At 32.6% G+C, this 17,540-nt stretch overlaps 1 protein-coding gene and 1 long non-coding RNA gene across 14 annotated transcripts; one reads left to right on the top strand and one right to left on the bottom strand.

Annotated features, from left to right (window-relative positions):
* Nucleotides 1–398: 398 nt before the first annotated feature.
* On the bottom strand, nt 399–5,739 carry LOC110892932 (transcription factor bHLH168). The gene is made up of 3 exons (XM_022140063.2): nt 5,647–5,739; nt 4,829–5,161; nt 399–467 (listed from the first exon to the last, which is right to left on the bottom strand). The coding sequence occupies exons 1-3, from the start codon at nt 5,737–5,739 to the stop codon at nt 399–401; spliced, it is 495 nt and encodes a 164-aa protein (XP_021995755.1).
* A 5,345-nt stretch (nt 5,740–11,084) lies between these two features.
* LOC110895041 lies at nt 11,085–16,402 on the top strand. Of its 13 annotated transcripts, none has more exons than XR_004874136.1 (11): nt 11,085–11,289; nt 11,444–11,498; nt 11,769–12,034; nt 12,172–12,234; nt 12,308–12,555; nt 12,669–12,893; nt 12,976–13,188; nt 13,641–13,772; nt 14,770–14,820; nt 15,345–15,414; nt 16,074–16,402. It is a non-coding gene; the product is annotated as an uncharacterized LOC110895041 (long non-coding RNA). The 13 variants fall into 13 exon arrangements; XR_002566869.2 differs by having other exon boundaries at nt 11,766–12,034; XR_004874129.1 differs by lacking the exon at nt 11,769–12,034 and adding an exon at nt 14,940–15,004 and having other exon boundaries at nt 11,086–11,289.
* The last annotated feature ends 1,138 nt before the right edge of the window (nt 16,403–17,540 follow it).

Raw genomic sequence — 17,540 nt, 5'->3', positions numbered from 1 at the left:
AAAAAAGTTTTATTTAGGTGGATTTCTTTTGATCTTATCACACATTCACACATGTATATGTGTGTTGTGTAATATATTATAGAATTCACTATTTAGTGACTTAATCTTTTGAGTCTAGCTAGTGATACAAACTTTGCATGATCATTTGATTGGTGAAAAAGATCAACGTGTTACTTATTGGTGAACAATGAGATTTTGTATGTAATGTTTAAACATAAATGCCTAAGTGACTAAACTTGTAATATATGCATACCACAAGCATCGTCTATGTAATGAAATACAATTACAATAACCATTTACTCGGCAACCCACAAACGATAATTATATAATTATAGCGTACAACGCACTTTAGTACAATATGAAAAAACTAGAAGATAATACGGTGTGGTTCGTCTTGACTAGTAAACTAGTTTCAGCAATCGGGCTTCTATTAATTCAACATCAAACCCTATCCGAGCTTGAAAAGCCTACACAAATGAAAGAAAGTACAATCATTAACCTTATTAAGCATTTAGCCATCAGTTGACAAGGTTGAGCTCAATATAAACGAGTAATTCCATTAGTTACGTCAACATAAGTGATAAATACGTGGTTTTATTTATACATCCTAAAAATGTCAACTAATGACACAACAAAAATGTCACTATCTTAAAAGTTTAGTGACTATTTTCTAAAAATTGCTAAAAGACTTCCTTTTTTGTTTTTTAGAACAACTATTTTGTTAACTTATAGGATAAGGGGTCAGCGGAAAACTGGAAAACTCGAACAAAAAACGAACAACAACGATTACAAAATGATATCACGTAAATTAAAACTAGACCATTGGTTCGTTTTGTATAAATAGGTTAGGATTTTATATCCTAAAAGTATTTGAAAGAGATATCGGTTTTAGATATTTTAGGTTTTGGTGACGTCTTTTCAGAAGTATTTGTGTCCAAAAATATATTTAAAATAAAAATAAAAAGAAAGAAGTGAGTTTGTCCTCACACATTTGTCATATATAAGTTTTTATTGTGAATATTTTTAGTCACATTTTGTGATTTTCTAATGTTTTATGATATTTCGAGTTTAGCCACTTTCTTTCCGTCATTAAACAGCCATATAATTTGTTGTTAATGCGAGAACAAGAAGCAACAAGATGAAAGTCTATAACCTGCATCACAAAGGAAGCGACGTATCCAAGAGACATCACAATTCAGAATAGGCACCAAGCATCAAACAACATCAAAGGTACGTCGTTTCTTTAAAGGACGCGATGGTTCAAGACGCATCGGTTCGTTTTGTATAAATAGGTTAGGATTTAAGGTCAGTGGCGGAGCCAGAAACTTTTTCTTCTGGTGTTATTTTTTATGAATACCCCGGTTTATAGAACCCAGAGTCGAACTTTTTAGATTGGTTCGGATCTAGTCAGGTCGAATCACATAATAAAAGCAAATATCACAGTAAAAGTACAATGTCAATTAATAAAAACACATAATAAAATTAAAAAGTCATTTGAAATATATAAAAAAATTCATTTAATAATTGCTGATCTGTACGCATTTTCATGTTTCGAAAACGATTCATAATGTTTTCAACTAGTATTCGAGCATGCGCTTCGCGACGGATCATAGGAGGTTGATGGTGAAAATTGGAGCCCACGCTTCGCGACGAGGTCGTAGAGGTTGATGGCGAGGATGTATATATTTCATGACGGTAAAATTAAGCAATCAACACAGTTAAGTAAACAATTTAGAATTAAAAGTTCCATTTAACTATAATAAGGTAAATAAAAAAATGATAATATTTGTTATCTTGTATATTTTATATTGAAGGTTAAAAAGCAACATGATTAAATAAACATGTTTAGAGTTAAAAGTTAGCTTTAACTATAATAAGTAAAACAAAAAAGAATTAAACCTATAAAAAGGATAAATGAACATAAATTTGTTTAAAATGAAAATAATAAGCTTATTAACTTTATTAAACTTTAAGAACCGTACGATAATATTAAAGTTTGGGGGTCGAAACATAAATCGCTTATAAAAAAATATAATTACTATTAAACTTACCTATGGTAAGTCTATTAAAGTTCAAGGATATATCTAAATCGTTTATCAAAATTGTATTATAGTTGAGAGCTTGTGTGATAAATTTATTAATGTTCAGGGTTAGAAACGTAAATTAATTATAAAAAAAGAAAATAATATTATAACCTTATAATTATGAATTAAACTACTAAATGACCAAACATAGATTTATTACTATTCGCGTTTTGAATTGTTATAGTGTAGAATGGCAACTTGCAAAAAAAAAAAAAAAAAAAAAAAAAAAAAACTCTTTTTCATTATAACAAACAAGTGCAAGTATCATTCAGATGATCATAAAACATCTGGTTCCGGTTAGGTTAAACAATTAAAACGAAACCAATTAGACATGGGCCTATAATGCTTACTAGATTAGAAAAAAAATTAAGCATGGACCTCTAATGATTTAGAGTATACTAATTAAATTCAAGGAACTGGGCTTAGTTTTTGAACTATAATTCTTTTAGAAGAAAACAAAACAATGGTGTTGTTTGTAAAAAGACAATGGTGTCGCTCGTAAAAAAACAATGGTGTCGCTTGAATTTTTCCTATTATACATTGTATTTGCTACACAAAATTCAATGGTGTTGAGCGACACCGTTGTTCAAAGTGTGAGTCCGCCACTGTTTAAGGTTGTATTTAGTACCTTGTATCAATCAGAGTCATTCGTTCAGTTTAGTACAATTATGTATTAGGGTTAATCCCTTTCTTATTATTTTGTTATTGATTGAATGGTTGAATTTATGGTCTCCTATAGCATATACATAAATACTACGTAGTATGTACCAGGGGAAGGTTCAAATGAAAACCAATAATTATCGCGAAAACTCGAAAACTAACTAAAAAAGCCAAAAAAACATACCAATTTTTTTTTTTTTTTGCATACCAATTTTCGCCACTTTTAGTATATAAAAAAATTTTCAAAAAAAAAAAATTGTAGTGCACATGTGTAGTACACATACACATGTGTAATACAAAATATATATATATATATATATAAAAACCTGCGATTTTTTATAAAAAAAATTGAAAAATAAAATTTTGGTGTGTTTTTTAGCCTTTTTTTAGTTAGTTTTCAAGTTTTCGCGTTAAAATTGGTTTTCATTTGAACCATCCCTGTACGTACTAAACCATCTAATTTTTGTTGTTATAAAGTATATACAAACCACATGCATGCATGCATGAAGGGGCGTAACATATTGCATATCTATACTATATAATAAAAGAAACCTGATTTGGGACACATGTCATTCAATGAGGCATCAATAATTTATAGATAAATTTTAAATTTTAAATTAAAAAGATTTAAATATTATAACCATGTGTATACGAAATATCTACAAAAGTAAATTGCAATGTCGAAGTTTGATAATCATGAAAAACAATTAGTTATTTATATTATTTGATTAAGTGTAATCTTAATAAATAACTTTAGTGTTAAAAACTTTTTAAATTTTTAATGCAAGTATATTATTATAATCTTAACAAATAAATTTGATATTGAAAACCTCTTATAATTTTAATACAAGTATTTCATTACTAGGTTAGAACCCCATGTATTACACGGGTTGAATAAATGTAATTTTATATATTAAATAATAAAAACTTATATCTTTATGAACCTTGTATATTGTACAGGTTAAATAAATGTAATTTTATACATCAAATAATAAAAAAATTATATCTTTAAAAACCATGTGTATTACAGAGATCAAATAAATGTAATTTTGTATACTAAATACTAAAAACGTCGTATCTTTTTACTCTTCATATGCTATGCATATTATCTATGTCACATAGAAAACATCATGTATTTTTAGATAAGTTTACCATGTCAAATAAGTAATATGCATATTATCTATGTCACATAGAAAACATCATGTATTTTTAGATAAGTTAGATATATGTGTTTTAAAACAAGGTAAACTCTTAACATACATATTTTTTCCTATTGTAACTAAGATGTAGAGGTCTGTGAAAGGTATCTTCACATTTGGAATGTCATAACTTTGTTTTTTTAAATTTAGACTTACTTAGTTGTCGTATGGTGTCTCATGTCTTTATTTTTATTTTTTCACTTATATATATGTTTTATTGGTTCAATTGTACATGTAAAGTATTACACTATACATAGTATTTTCTCAACTATAGTTAATTGGTTTTATTGATTCAATTTTTGTCTATTCATTTACATTACTTTTATTTGTCTAGAAGTCCGTTTTCAGACCTTTCAAATGGTATGGGACATATTACATTATCAATAGTTTTTATTGGTTTCCTTACTAATTGTGATAAAAGTAATTATTTCATACAATTCATATTGGTTTATAGCTTTGAATACGAGCATACCTTATATTAATGTTAATGATAGCGAAAGTGAGGAAACTAAATTTGGATGGTAGAAAATATAATATTATGCCAACATTAACCCGTCAGAATAATCTATTATCAGATAAAATCAGACACGTTACCTTTGAACAAGAAAATGTCACAATAAATATTAGTAGTGGTGCAAAATTTTAAGTTCCTATAACAAATCCTAAAACAAATAACAGATCATATTATTATAAATATATTATTATGAATGGCTATACAAACTTCAACATTTATTTCGTATTTGGTCTGCATATTACTCTATATTATATATACTTAGATCATATTATGAACATATTTTTTTATTTCATATTATAATTATGATTCACCCCGTGTATTACACGGAGCAATAAGAGTACATACTTGTATGAAAGTACATATATATGTACCTTAGCATGAACAGTGCAGTAGATGTGGTGGCCGACGGTACAGAAAGTAGCACTCTTGATTTCAGCACCACCTTGCTCTATGACTCCCAGCACTTCAAATGGCATCACTTTCTTATGGTTCACCATTATTATCAAGTTAGCCTCTAGTTCCATATCCACTGATTCTCTCACTTGAACGATTCGCAACCTCCTTTCGTTGTTACTTGACTCACCATTAAGTCGAACCACTTTCTCAAGCTCTTCTTTTCTACTCTTCAATCCTTCTACTCTTTCCTTCAATTGTTTTAGCGACCTCGTTGCCTGATCCAAGAGCTCGGGCAACGACATTCTCACCTGTAATCATAATCATATTATTCAGTTATCACGATATAGAGTGTAATCGAGTAAATGGTAGTTTTAGTCGATCTGATAGACGGGATGGTTACAAAAGGGTAAAAATGTAAGTTAACATGACTCGATAGATGGACGGAATGGTTACGTTAACGCGCCCCTCCTCTTTGTGTAACGTTTCTATTTTTATGCTAACTATATTTTTATACATTTCGCCGTTTAAAAGAAAAAAAAAACATTTTTTAAGCCGGGCTTTTTCATTCTTATGCTCAAATTCAGTGGTGGAACCTGTTATTTTTCGTTAGGGGTCATCTTACGATTCTTTACTCTACTGGTTACAACAAGGGGATCCAACTCATGTTTTTGTCAAAGAGACTTGGATTTTTATATAAAAATCTAACAAATATGGTTAAGTTCCACCGGCCAGCCCTGATGGAATTGAATGATTGTGGTGTGTGAATATAGATATAGAAATAAGATGGATGTACATAAGGTTGAAGATGAAGAAGAGAAGCTAATGTGGAGTAGAGTTCCTTCATATGATCTCGACGTTGTTTTTCTCTAGCCGCCGGTGGCTTCATTTAATTTGATTTGAAACTTGATAATGAATTGAGGCCAGGAGGCTTTACGAGTAGATGATCAGAGTTCGGTTGGTGGTACGTAGGTACGTTATTTATAATTATAAATCCCGTGGGGTTGGTTGGTGTCTCCGTGTGTACTGGAAAGTTCAAAGAAAACACATAGATATAATTTCCAACATTCTAAATCGGTTGCATGCATGCAGATGTGACATATTATGGATACAATTCTTTGAAATCCAACTGTACCTTATAATAACACATGGGCCTACAACCTTCCAATGAAATTGCAAAGTGTTTCGATTACATGCACCGCTACTAGAAATAGAATACCGATTATTGATGGATATATAGTAGATCTAAAATCAATGGATGATGGTCCATTAGCAAAGATAAAACATTTAAAAATACCTAGGTTGAGAAAGGAAAGGTCTTGAGTTCAGGTCCCACAGACCACAGGAAATAAAAGAAATTAATCGTTAAAAAATATAGTAGATCTAAAAAATGTTTATAAATATTCTATCAGCAAATCCAAAAAAAATAAAAAATAAAAAGTATTAAAAATATCAATCAATAATCATCGATGGTTACCAACACTTTCGCTGACTGTGGCATCCTTCGATGACGCTTTCATCGCTAATCCAACAGTGAATCTCATTGTATGGTCATAACTTCAGTCTTGATCAGTCGGTAATATTTATAATAAACCGGCAGCATATTCTGTGAAAGAATAATACAAGAATTTGACCTCAAATGATTCAATCAGTTTTATCAACTCAAAATTGAACAATTACAAATCATTCAAGAAGAATACACTCAGAAATTTGAAACAACAAGCTAACCCTAAATGCCCAATTATCCCCCGGTTATACTAATAACAACAGTTAGTAACAACCATTAACAAACAATCTCTAATTTTGTCACTATCACCCTCTGTGCTATCTAATCTTTTTATCTAATAAATGTGGATTAAGGATCTAAGACAAAAATTTATAAATGATGATGTCAATTTCTCAATATATGATATCATTCCCTTTCAGATTTTTAAACAATAAAAAAAAGAAAAAAAATTAACTTACTTAAACTTTTTTAAATAATAACCCAGAGTAATTAAAATCCCTGCAATATTTTCATTGGGTCAAACTCCTCCCTAATTAAACCCTATTCTTTTGCACGTTCTTCTGTCCCTTCATTATCATGTTTCAAGATTTAACAAAATTTCAATCACACAAACCCTAATTCTAATCATCTTCTACCTTCCAACATCAGGTATGTTGTATCAATCTATCCTATTTCTTCTTCCTCTATTCAATCTTCTCCATCAATTATTGTCTTTTTCACGGAACCATTATGTGATTGCTTGGTTTTATCTCTGGAAAAATTCTATGTATGTGATTATATATTCACGGAATCATGTAGTCAGCTGCTCTCTGTTAGCATTCCCCTCTTTCAGTGAAGGCAACCTAGAGGGGTTAGGGCTTTGTAAGAGACGACGACAGCTGGAAGTTTTAGGATTCTAACGAAGTTCGGTTAACTCCAGTGAGAACCCGATGACCTGAACCAGGTATGCATGCATTTTTTTAGCCGGATCTGGTCTTCCATGTTTATATATATAACAAAATATTAAGATCAATATCATGATTTGTTATGTTTGTTGTTGACGTGTCGTGAGTGTGTACGGATTTTCGATATATTTTTAGTACCTTTTACTCTTTTATCAAGCTTTAAATTTATAAAACGCGATATAAAATTATCACTCTCTACAACACGCTAAGGTAAGTGCACCCATCGTTGGCGTAGTATAGTGATGGTAAGATACCGAGGTCGTCCAAGGACACAAGAGCTTTTAATACCGAAATATCGTCGATGTCTAATCTAACCAAATTTTGGAGAAAAGATTTTTAAATAAGTAAAATAAAGAAACAAAATAAATAAATAAATAAAACAGATAGACAAGATAGAATCACTTGGATCCAACTCTTCATTTATGTATCCTTTGATGATTTTCGCGCTTTGGGTTTTTTAAGAGATTATCTTAGTAATAGTTGCATGTCCCTCTTTTGGAGGCAACGCTACCCTCAGCCATATTGGTATGAGTCAGCAGGGATACAGTCCCGCAAGGCCGGATTATTGAAAAGCAATTAAGTATGTTATTAATGCAAAATGTGGCATGTCCCTCTTTTGGAGGCAACGCTACCCTCGGACATATTGGTCTGAGTCAGCAGGGATACAGTCCCGCATGGCCGGTTTAAAGTTTTAATAGTAGTTAATTTATAAGGTATTACAAGTCGTTCTTACTTCCCTCGATTTGATGCTATATGCCTCAAGAGAAGTCCTAATAAGCTTGAAGCAAGTCCTCGCAGGATCTATACACTGAATGAAGCAAGAACTTTACCCAACCACCCTTCTAATCCCCTTCCAGGCAGTTAACGCGCTTTATATAGACCGTAAAAACATGAATGAGTGAATCAACAAAACATGAAGAAATGATTGAATGATGTTCACTTTCAATATAAAAAACTAGTTATTAAAGTCATTAATACAAACCTAAATAAAAAGTAACCAAAGCTAGGAAATCAAAAGTAATACATAAAGGATTTTGTTTTCACCAAATGATGTAAGAGATTAGCCAAGCATGACCTTTGTTTGACAAAAACTGTTACTATCGATCTTGGATCCCGAGACTACTACACACACTCTAAGAATGGATGATGGATGATGGTGGTAGTGGTGGTGGAGTGGAGGCAGGTGTGAGAGAAGTGGTTTGCCAAGGGATGAGTTGCAGTGAGCCAAGCACCTCATTTTATAGCTGAAAATAGTGAGTACGCACAGCCCTCTGCCTGGTAGGCATGGCCCTGTATCCTTCTCCTTCTCTGTCTTCATTTAATGTTGTTGTCAGCCCATCTGCACTCGACCCCATTTGTCAACGGCACGGCCCCGTGGCCCCTGTACTTGTTGTACGAACTAGAGCTGTGCAACGGTTCAGAACCGGATCGAACCGAACCGAACCAGAACCGAACCGGAACCGTTAATTGCTAAATTTAAGAACCGGAACCGAACTGTATTATAACGGTTCCAGTTTGGTTCCGAACCGGCTAAACGGTTCTCGTGTAAATGGTTCTTGCGGGAACCGGTTGACAATTAAATCGTAAAATTAGCAATTCAATAAAAACAAATCAAACCATTTAAAACATTAACTAAGAGTTGCAACATTCAAATTTCAAACCAACCAAAATAAAAGTAGAAAAGCAACAATAAAAAATTTTAAGCCATAAAACAAAATCTAAATAAAATTGTTACAACCATCGTGTTAACAATTAAAACAAACATCTTCAAACTTCATTCGATCTTCATCCTCTCAATCTTCTCATAAACATCTAAATGAAACCAAGTGTTAGCAATTAAAAAAAAATAAACGAATAATGCATCTACTGTATTTAGTTCACGTGAATAGATTGATCAGTAATGCATCTACTGTATTTACCAAGTGATACACTATTTATATACACATTTACAATTTGAACAACATTGATTTGATTATTTTTGTTCAAATTTTATTTTCACATATAAAAAACTATATGTATCAGAAAGCAAACATCTAGAAAGAAAATATATGCAATCATAAAAAAAGGTCATGTAGAATAGCGTACCTGTATTTGCAGGGTGTTGATGAAGATGAACTTGTATGATAGCAATTACGGTTAGGGTTGAAAGATGGAGAATAATTAGAAGATGAAAGATGAGATTGTGGAATGAATATAAGATGAGGGAACAAGAACTAGGATTGTCGTATGATATTGAAAAGCCCATTAATAAAATAGGGTTTTAAATATTTATAATCCCAACTGGTTTTAGCGGTTCTTTAACCGTAACCGAACCGGGAACCATTTTTACCCAAATTTAAGAACCGGAACCTATATACAAAAATACGGTTTGGATCTAACGGTTCCGGTTCGGTTCCCCGGTTCTGGCGGTTCTGAACCGTATACTGCTCAGCCCTAGTATGAACCTAGATTTGCAAATCTGAGAGTTGACCACGGCCCGTGTCTAGGAGACATGTTCCCGTGTCCTTTGTCGTTTTCTATTTGTCTTTATCTTCTGAGAGTCTTGAGTGGTGCACGACCCTATGCCCGGCAGGCACGGCCCCATGCTTGGGTTCTGGTTTGTTATTTTTTCAAATGGCATGTTGTGATTTTTAGCTTTTAATAAATTTGGTTATATAAATGGAATGAGGTCTCATGATAAGGCAAAAATAAAGAAGCAATTGTGCATTTCATCCACATGAGTTATTAAAGTGAGTCAATTTCAAATCTTGCATTAAGAAAAATAATTAGGACCTATCATATAACTTTTGAATTATCTTAAACTTACTCAAATCATTTAGGCAAATTGGATTTAAATAATCCCAACTTGCTCAATTTGGCCAATAATAATCCCAACTCAGTTATTGGCCAATAATAATCCGAACCGGTCCACTTTTGGCCGATAATAGTCCGCCGTTAAAAATAGCTTAATGGAGTTAAGCTTTTTTTCCGAATTACAAACCAATGTTTTATGGATTTTGATCAGAACAAGGATACGATTCGATTTATGTAAAACATACCTCGAAACGGTGCTCCAAACGACTTGATTTTTGTTAATTGGAAGTTTAAACACCCGAATTGAAGCACCGTTTTCATCGTTTGGGGCAGTATTTCGAGGTAAATTTTATATCAATCAACTCGTATCCTCGTTCTGATCAAAATCCATAAAACATCGGTTTGTAATTCGGGAAAAAGCTTAACTCCGTTAAGCTATTTTTAACGGCGGACTATTATCGGCCAAAAGTGGACCAGTTCGGATTATTATCGGCCAATAACTGAGTGAGATTATTATCGGCCAAATTGAGCAAGTTGAGATTATTTAAATCCAATTTGCCACTCATTTAAACTTCTAAATAGTATTGGTGCATATTTTTTATTAAGTTGAACATGCTATGCTTAACCAAATAATATTGTAGAGCTTATAAGACATTATTTTTCGTTGTCATTTGTTTCAGCTTGAAGCTTTCATTATTGAAGATGCTAATGAAATTCAGTTACACAGGTATTATTTCTTCATCCAAATTCAACCAGCTATTACTAATTGCTTCTTTTTTTGAACTTTTAATAATCATATACTACCATGATGCAGATTGCATCATCTATATTTCTAATAAAGCAAACCATTGGGGGACACATGTCACCCAATGGTGTAAGCCAACTAAGCATCCACATAGGCAATGATGTGGCATATGTCAAATTGGAGGATTTGTGGCATAGCTCCGGTCTGAGAATTGGAGAGGCTTCTTATATACGTTTTCTATTACACCGTAACCTTCATTCTAACATTTAACCCTAATTATCATTCTCTCTCTCTCTCTCTCTCTCTCTCAATCTTCACTGGCAATCTAAACCCAAACCCTAGATCAAAATTCGTGTGCCTCTTTATCTCTCCCTAATCCTCTTCATCTCCTCCACCGTCCGTGTGTGTTTCACTCAGATTTCTTCATCGCCAACACGATTCTGTTTCCAGGTAACAATCATTGTCTAATAAGCTCTGATTGATTTTGGTTATTTTAATTGTACGAAATTGGTTATTATTCTGATTTTGGTTCATGTTCGAAACCCTAATCTATATATTTCTTCATGCCGCTTTCGGATTCTCCCAATGATGGACTTTTACTCAGTTTATTTACCATGGATCGATCGCTATGGTTTCCTCCTCATCAAATCCTTAATCAGGTATGATTGATTTCTTCGTACGATTATTATTGTTGATAATTTGCTTAGATTCATTTATTATATTCATTATATAGATATCTTGATAATTGATGAGGTTTTGGGGTATCTTGATATGCATATATATGTTTTCTGTATCATTTGTTTCATTCAAGATATTTGATCATCGAGTGTTTGTTTGATGTAACGATTTGGGTATTTTTTTTCTTGCTAAATTGATGTTAAAAACATGTCAATTTGGGTTGATTTGGTGAAACTGATTGGGAGCAGCAGTCGGTTAGGGTTAGAAGGGGGTGTTGATGGTCGATTATGGGTGCAAGGGGGAGTGGTTCAACGCTGTTGGTTGTGGTGGTTTCGCAGCGGTGAAGATGAGTGGAGGCGGTGGTTGGCTGCACGGATCTGGTAGTAGATGGGTTATAGGTGGGTGTGGTATTCGTGCCATTAGCAAAAGAGATTTAAAAACAAAACTAATGATGCAACAATATCTTTACGAGATTTGATTAAAATGTGATTTACCAGGTGGAATTCCCCTGTCGAAGGTAACAAGTCTTGCTCCTACATGTATCTTTATTGTATCTAACTATTTACTCAGTTAGTCTTCAATTTGGCATCATTTTGAAACAATCCATTACTTACAAACCTAATTTATTACCATATAATTCCATCCTTCTTGCAGTGAGAGCCCGTGTTAATACGTTTTAACAATCTTGGTGTAGAAGAAAATTGTCACTACTTGAAGGTAAATGACTCTTTATCAATTGTTCCACTTACATAATATAGTTTGACTTATTTATTTGACTAATTCAATTCAGGAAGTTGAAAATGCTTAGATTAGGAGGAATGTAATAGATTGCTTTGAAAAGGCAAGCTTACCTACTTTGAGTGATGATGAGAGGAAAAGAATTCTTTAATTTGTTGTTATTGGAGGTGGCCCAACTGGAGTGGAGTTTGCAGCTGAGCTTCATGATTTTGTGTCCAATGAATTGGTGAAGTTGTACCCATCTGTTAAAGAGTTAGTCTCCAAAACACTTCTTGAGGCAACCGACCATATCTGGAGCATGTACGCCTTTATTCGGGTTGAAAAAAACCAATATTACTTTTTTTTGCTTTATATGTTTATGCAATTAGTTTTTGTTTTGTATAGGTTTGACAAATGAATCACGTCTTTTGCAGAAGAAAAGTTTCACAGAGATCGTAATATCAATATCTGAAGACAAGGGTGATTGTTGTGAAACTTTCGTATAAAGAAATTTCACCCATGACCACATACCGATTCGACTCTTTGGAGTTTCAACTGGATCCATTGCTTAGAGCAACATGTCATGCTGATGGTGATGTTAATTATGAAACTGGCTACTTTTCATACCACCCATAAAACATTAACCAAGTATATTGCAGGTATTGTGACATTCCTTTCCATGTGTGTTATTTTGTTGTTTTCTTTTCATGGTCTTGATTTTATTGTTACATTTCATTGCAGTTGATTTTTGAGCTTGGTCCTTACATTGATGAGCTATCAAAAAACTGGTGGCGCTATAAAAGAGTTTGGTAACCCCAAGTAACTAATTTTCTATATTTTTCCCTAATATTCTATAGGTTATACATTTCATTGCAGTTGATTTTTGAGCTTGGTCCTTACATTGATGAGCTATCAAAAAACTGGTGGCGCTATAAAAGAGTTCGGTAACCCCAAGTAACTAATTTTCTATATTTTTCCCTAATATTCTATAGGTTATGAGTTTTGTTAGCAAAAAGGTTATTTGATATTCTTTATATAAAGAACATTTTTAAAAGTAGTCAAATTAATCTAATCATTGTTAGATGGTGAAAGAAAAGGGTGTAACTAATAATTAATGTGTATTTTGGATGACAAATACAAGGATGCAATAAAAATTGCTTTCAAGTCAGCTACTAGATTAGAATGTATGATGTAAGATTATCCCGGGTTTGGCCCTGACATTCAAGTAGGCTTTTTTTTTATTTTTTGCAAGAGAAGACTAGCTTCCTTATATTATGTTCTTTGTATTGTGTGTGCACTTAGCAGTCCTAAAATGTCAGCATTTCAAATAAACATAACATTTTATGAATTATGTGTAGCTTTATATTGCATCCGTGGTTAACAACGAGTATATATTGCTTGCTCAGGTTGTAAAAATAGTATACTGTGGTAGAACTCAAAGCAGTCTTGAAGTTGTGATAGTGGGAATGTAATAAGTGGTGTGTGTGTGTGTATGATGGAGACTTCAAAACGGGCCCACCGAAACTTTAAAAAAAGTTGTGAGTAACATAATCTTTTTTTTTATAACTATGTATACTATATTTAGGGCTTGTAGGGTGTGTGGAGAATGTGTCACGGGGGCCGTGGAGGAGCAAGAACACCACGCCCAATGGGGCTGTGCGTGATGAGTGTGTCTTTGGCCACGGATTCCATGGACTTCTTACTCTATTTTTTTCTCCAATTATTATCGAAATGCCTGCACTTTTGCTTTATGAACCGAAAGAAAAAAATGAGAATTTTGGATCAAAGGCATTGATTGGTGAAGCTTCATGGAATGGTTTATTTTGCAATATTAAAATATGGTAAAAGTATGGCAGTGGAAAAGCTTGATGTTTGTCATCACCTATAGACAAAGGCTGAATTTTGGGTGCTGTTATTTTACACAACAAATCATGCTATATTAGGGTTACTTTTGCTTTTGGTTAGCAAGAAAGCAGCAGGGGCTGCTGCTTTGTTGGGTTCTCGGGTCAGAATGGATAATTCAATTGTACTGGTCGGGTTGGGTGAAACAACCTTATCGAAATTTATAATCCTTTTTGGTGAATGATCTATGTGTCGAATATCTGTAAAAAACAACATTTTTTAATATAGTTTATTTATAAATAATAGAATATTTGATGTGATTAAGGTTGTGTATAATTTCAAGGTTGAAGATAGTGTGACTCTTTATGATCTTAAATAAATTCCAAATTGAGCTTAGTCATATAGCTGTTGTGTACCAAGATTTGAAAAAAAATGCTGAAAAAACCAATGATACAAAGAGTGAGAGACTATATATTAACTCACATTTTAATGTTATATATTCAAAACTTAAGTTGGTTAAACTCTTTTTTGATTTATTTGTTTTTTAAATTGGGGGTTGATTACTACGGTCAGTTTCTAATCACCAATATCTCAATCGAGTCAGTTGATGAGTTGGTAAATATATGAAAGCAATAATGGGTTTATAATGCTGGTTTTTATTTATTATTTGATGTTTACTTTTTGTCTTTGTAGTGCGCTGCATGGAGCCACAGTGTCTATCCATCCACTTGTAATTGCTGGCTGGTAATGTACTGTTCTTAGATGTTAATATTTATTGAGTAAATTGTTATTTTAGTCTCTGTGGCTTAACAAAAAAATGCCACTTTAGTCCAAATAATTTTTTTTTCATCTGTGTCCCTAAGGTTTTCATTTTTTGTCATTTTCGTCCAACCCTCTATGTCCATCCAAAAGCTCAATTAGCTCAAGGGTATGTTAGTCACTTTACATTTATCTTTTGTTTTCTCATTCTTGGCACAAATTGAAATTAGCTTGGGTTCAGTTAACTGGGAACACTGTTTTTAAATGAGAAAAAAAGTCATTTAAGTAATTGGTGTGTTAGATACCATGCGAGTGATTATATCTATATTTAAACACAGTCGCACAATTTTTGACCCGTTCAATCCATTTCCTTTTCGGCTAAATTTTTTGAGTTTTACATTTTTGACTTGTTAAAAAAGAAAAACAAAACTTGAAGTCTTAATTCAACCCATTCTTATGTAAATGGATCCATAAATGATATAGACATTGCATGTAATTTGGCTTTGCAGGTGTGGTTTCACTACTTCAACTTTCAATATGCTCCCAATCGGGTGCCTTGACGGTGGAAGAGTGGTTCAGGTTTATTTTCGAAAACCCAATTATATTAATGACTGCATAGCTACGTACTCACGTGCATTATTCTATAATTTTCAAAAAGACTCTACTATCTTTAAATTGTATTTTATTTTGTTTATATAGAATATTTCATTTCAAAGTAAATAATATGGTTTTGGTTGAAGCCTGCGTATTACGCGGGCATTAACCTAGTTTGATCTAAAGGAAAATATAAATAAAAGGGTATTCCTTCAAGACCCTATTGAACAGCTATTAGTTTACTGAAACATCACGTTGTAGGGTTTGTTTATAAATCTACATACTTAAATCAGTGAAGGGTTTTTTAATTATGTTGATGATTTTTTATTTATAGAAGATATGGTTTTACTCTTACCCTACACTTTGTATTTTATTTTGTTTGTATAGAATATTTCATTTCAAAGTAAATAATATGGTTTTGGTTGAAGCCCGCGTATTACGCGGGCATTAACCTAGTTTGATCTAAAGGAAAATATAAATAAAAGGGTATTCCTTCAAGACCCTATTGAACAACTATTAGTTTACTGAAACATCACGTTGTAGGGTTTGTTTATAAATCTACATACTTAAATCAGTGAAGGGTTTTTTAATTATGTTGATGATTTTTTATTTATAGAAGATATGGTTTTACTCTTACTCTGCAGGTTCGTATGAGAACCAAAAACACATTTGGGCTCTAAGAAAAAGAATACTTGGCTTCTTTTTTTTACCAAAGCAGGGTGCTAGGCAACCAAGTGATGAATTTGAAAATTTTATATTGATAACAAGATGAGATCTTTGGCAGAGAAAAATGTAAGAAGTCGGAAGTACTGCATATGGCGAAAAGTTAAAAGACTAGAAGGCAGTCTTATTTGAAACCTCTTAAATTGTTTTGTTTCAGCAAAAAGGATTATCATTGTGATAATATACTCATATATGAAACAATTAATAACTTAGAAAATTCAATAAAAGAGAAAGAAAAGGTTTCCAAGCACTATCTGACCCATTATACTCATATATGAAACACTTAGTAATGTTGTTAGCAAATTTATGATGTTCAGCATTGACGTGATGTCGTGGTCACAGTCAAATTTAATCCCAATAACAACTATATAGATAGCAGTAAGTGGGTATCGAACACAGGGAGTTTGTGGAATATGTGCTATCTCGATGTATGTCTAACTTCACTAAAGTAAACTAAATTGAAAGAAAAATAAATTCAAGAGTGGGTTTGATTGGTTGATTTTTAAAACTAAGATTAACTAATTAAATTGCAAAAGAAAAGTTTTGGTTGTAAACAATTAGAGACGAGTGACCATCTTTAGTTTCCGGTTTGCTTCAACATTTGTGCTATCATTCACTAGAAAGAACTACATAGACATAGTTCATGTGCAATTACTTGTTGTGATGAAAGGGAACTAAGTACTCAAATTCCTAGAACGTGAGGTTGTTACCCGATGACCAATTGACCCTTACCCGATCCTAGTTCTACCCATGATATCTCGATTGCCAACGGCACCAAGAACGTATGGTTTCAAAATAGAATAATCATAAGCATCAACAATTTACAAGCAAATAAGAACACACCATGATAAATAAAACATAAATTCAATTTACCATTCTAGAAATATGAAATCAAGCACACTTGTCTTTACAAACCTTCAACTAAAGATGAACATAAAGAGTTTAGCTATCCATTGCTTGAACAACCCTCCTCCACCAAGTCCCAAATTCGTTCCCTAACTAAGTGTTGTGTAACCGAATAATAATAATAAAAAAACCTCTCATGAGACCTCTTAAAATTCCATAAAAAGGCCATTAAATTCGATAAGTTACATATGCTCTCCACTATGTTCATGTGAACTTTTAATGATGATGATGTCAATCCATTGAAAAGCCCCTTTGAATATTTGTAGGTTTTTTTTATTAGAATAATGATCATGGCCATTTATGTTGTTTCCCAAAATGTCAATTATGGCCCTCCAACAAAACAAAATCCACGCTGCCATCTTATAATTCTGCATTTTGAACACTTTAGCACCTGCATAATCCAAACATCTAGTGGTTACCAAGTTCAAGCAATTAACCGAATAAAGTATAGAATGTGCATTGTATTAAACCTTATAAGGGTT

The sequence above is a fragment of the Helianthus annuus genome, chromosome 12, assembly GCF_002127325.2.
Source record: "Helianthus annuus cultivar XRQ/B chromosome 12, HanXRQr2.0-SUNRISE, whole genome shotgun sequence".
Taxonomy (NCBI): Eukaryota; Viridiplantae; Streptophyta; class Magnoliopsida; order Asterales; family Asteraceae; genus Helianthus; species Helianthus annuus.
This window is presented reverse-complemented; position numbering and strand designations above follow the sequence as displayed.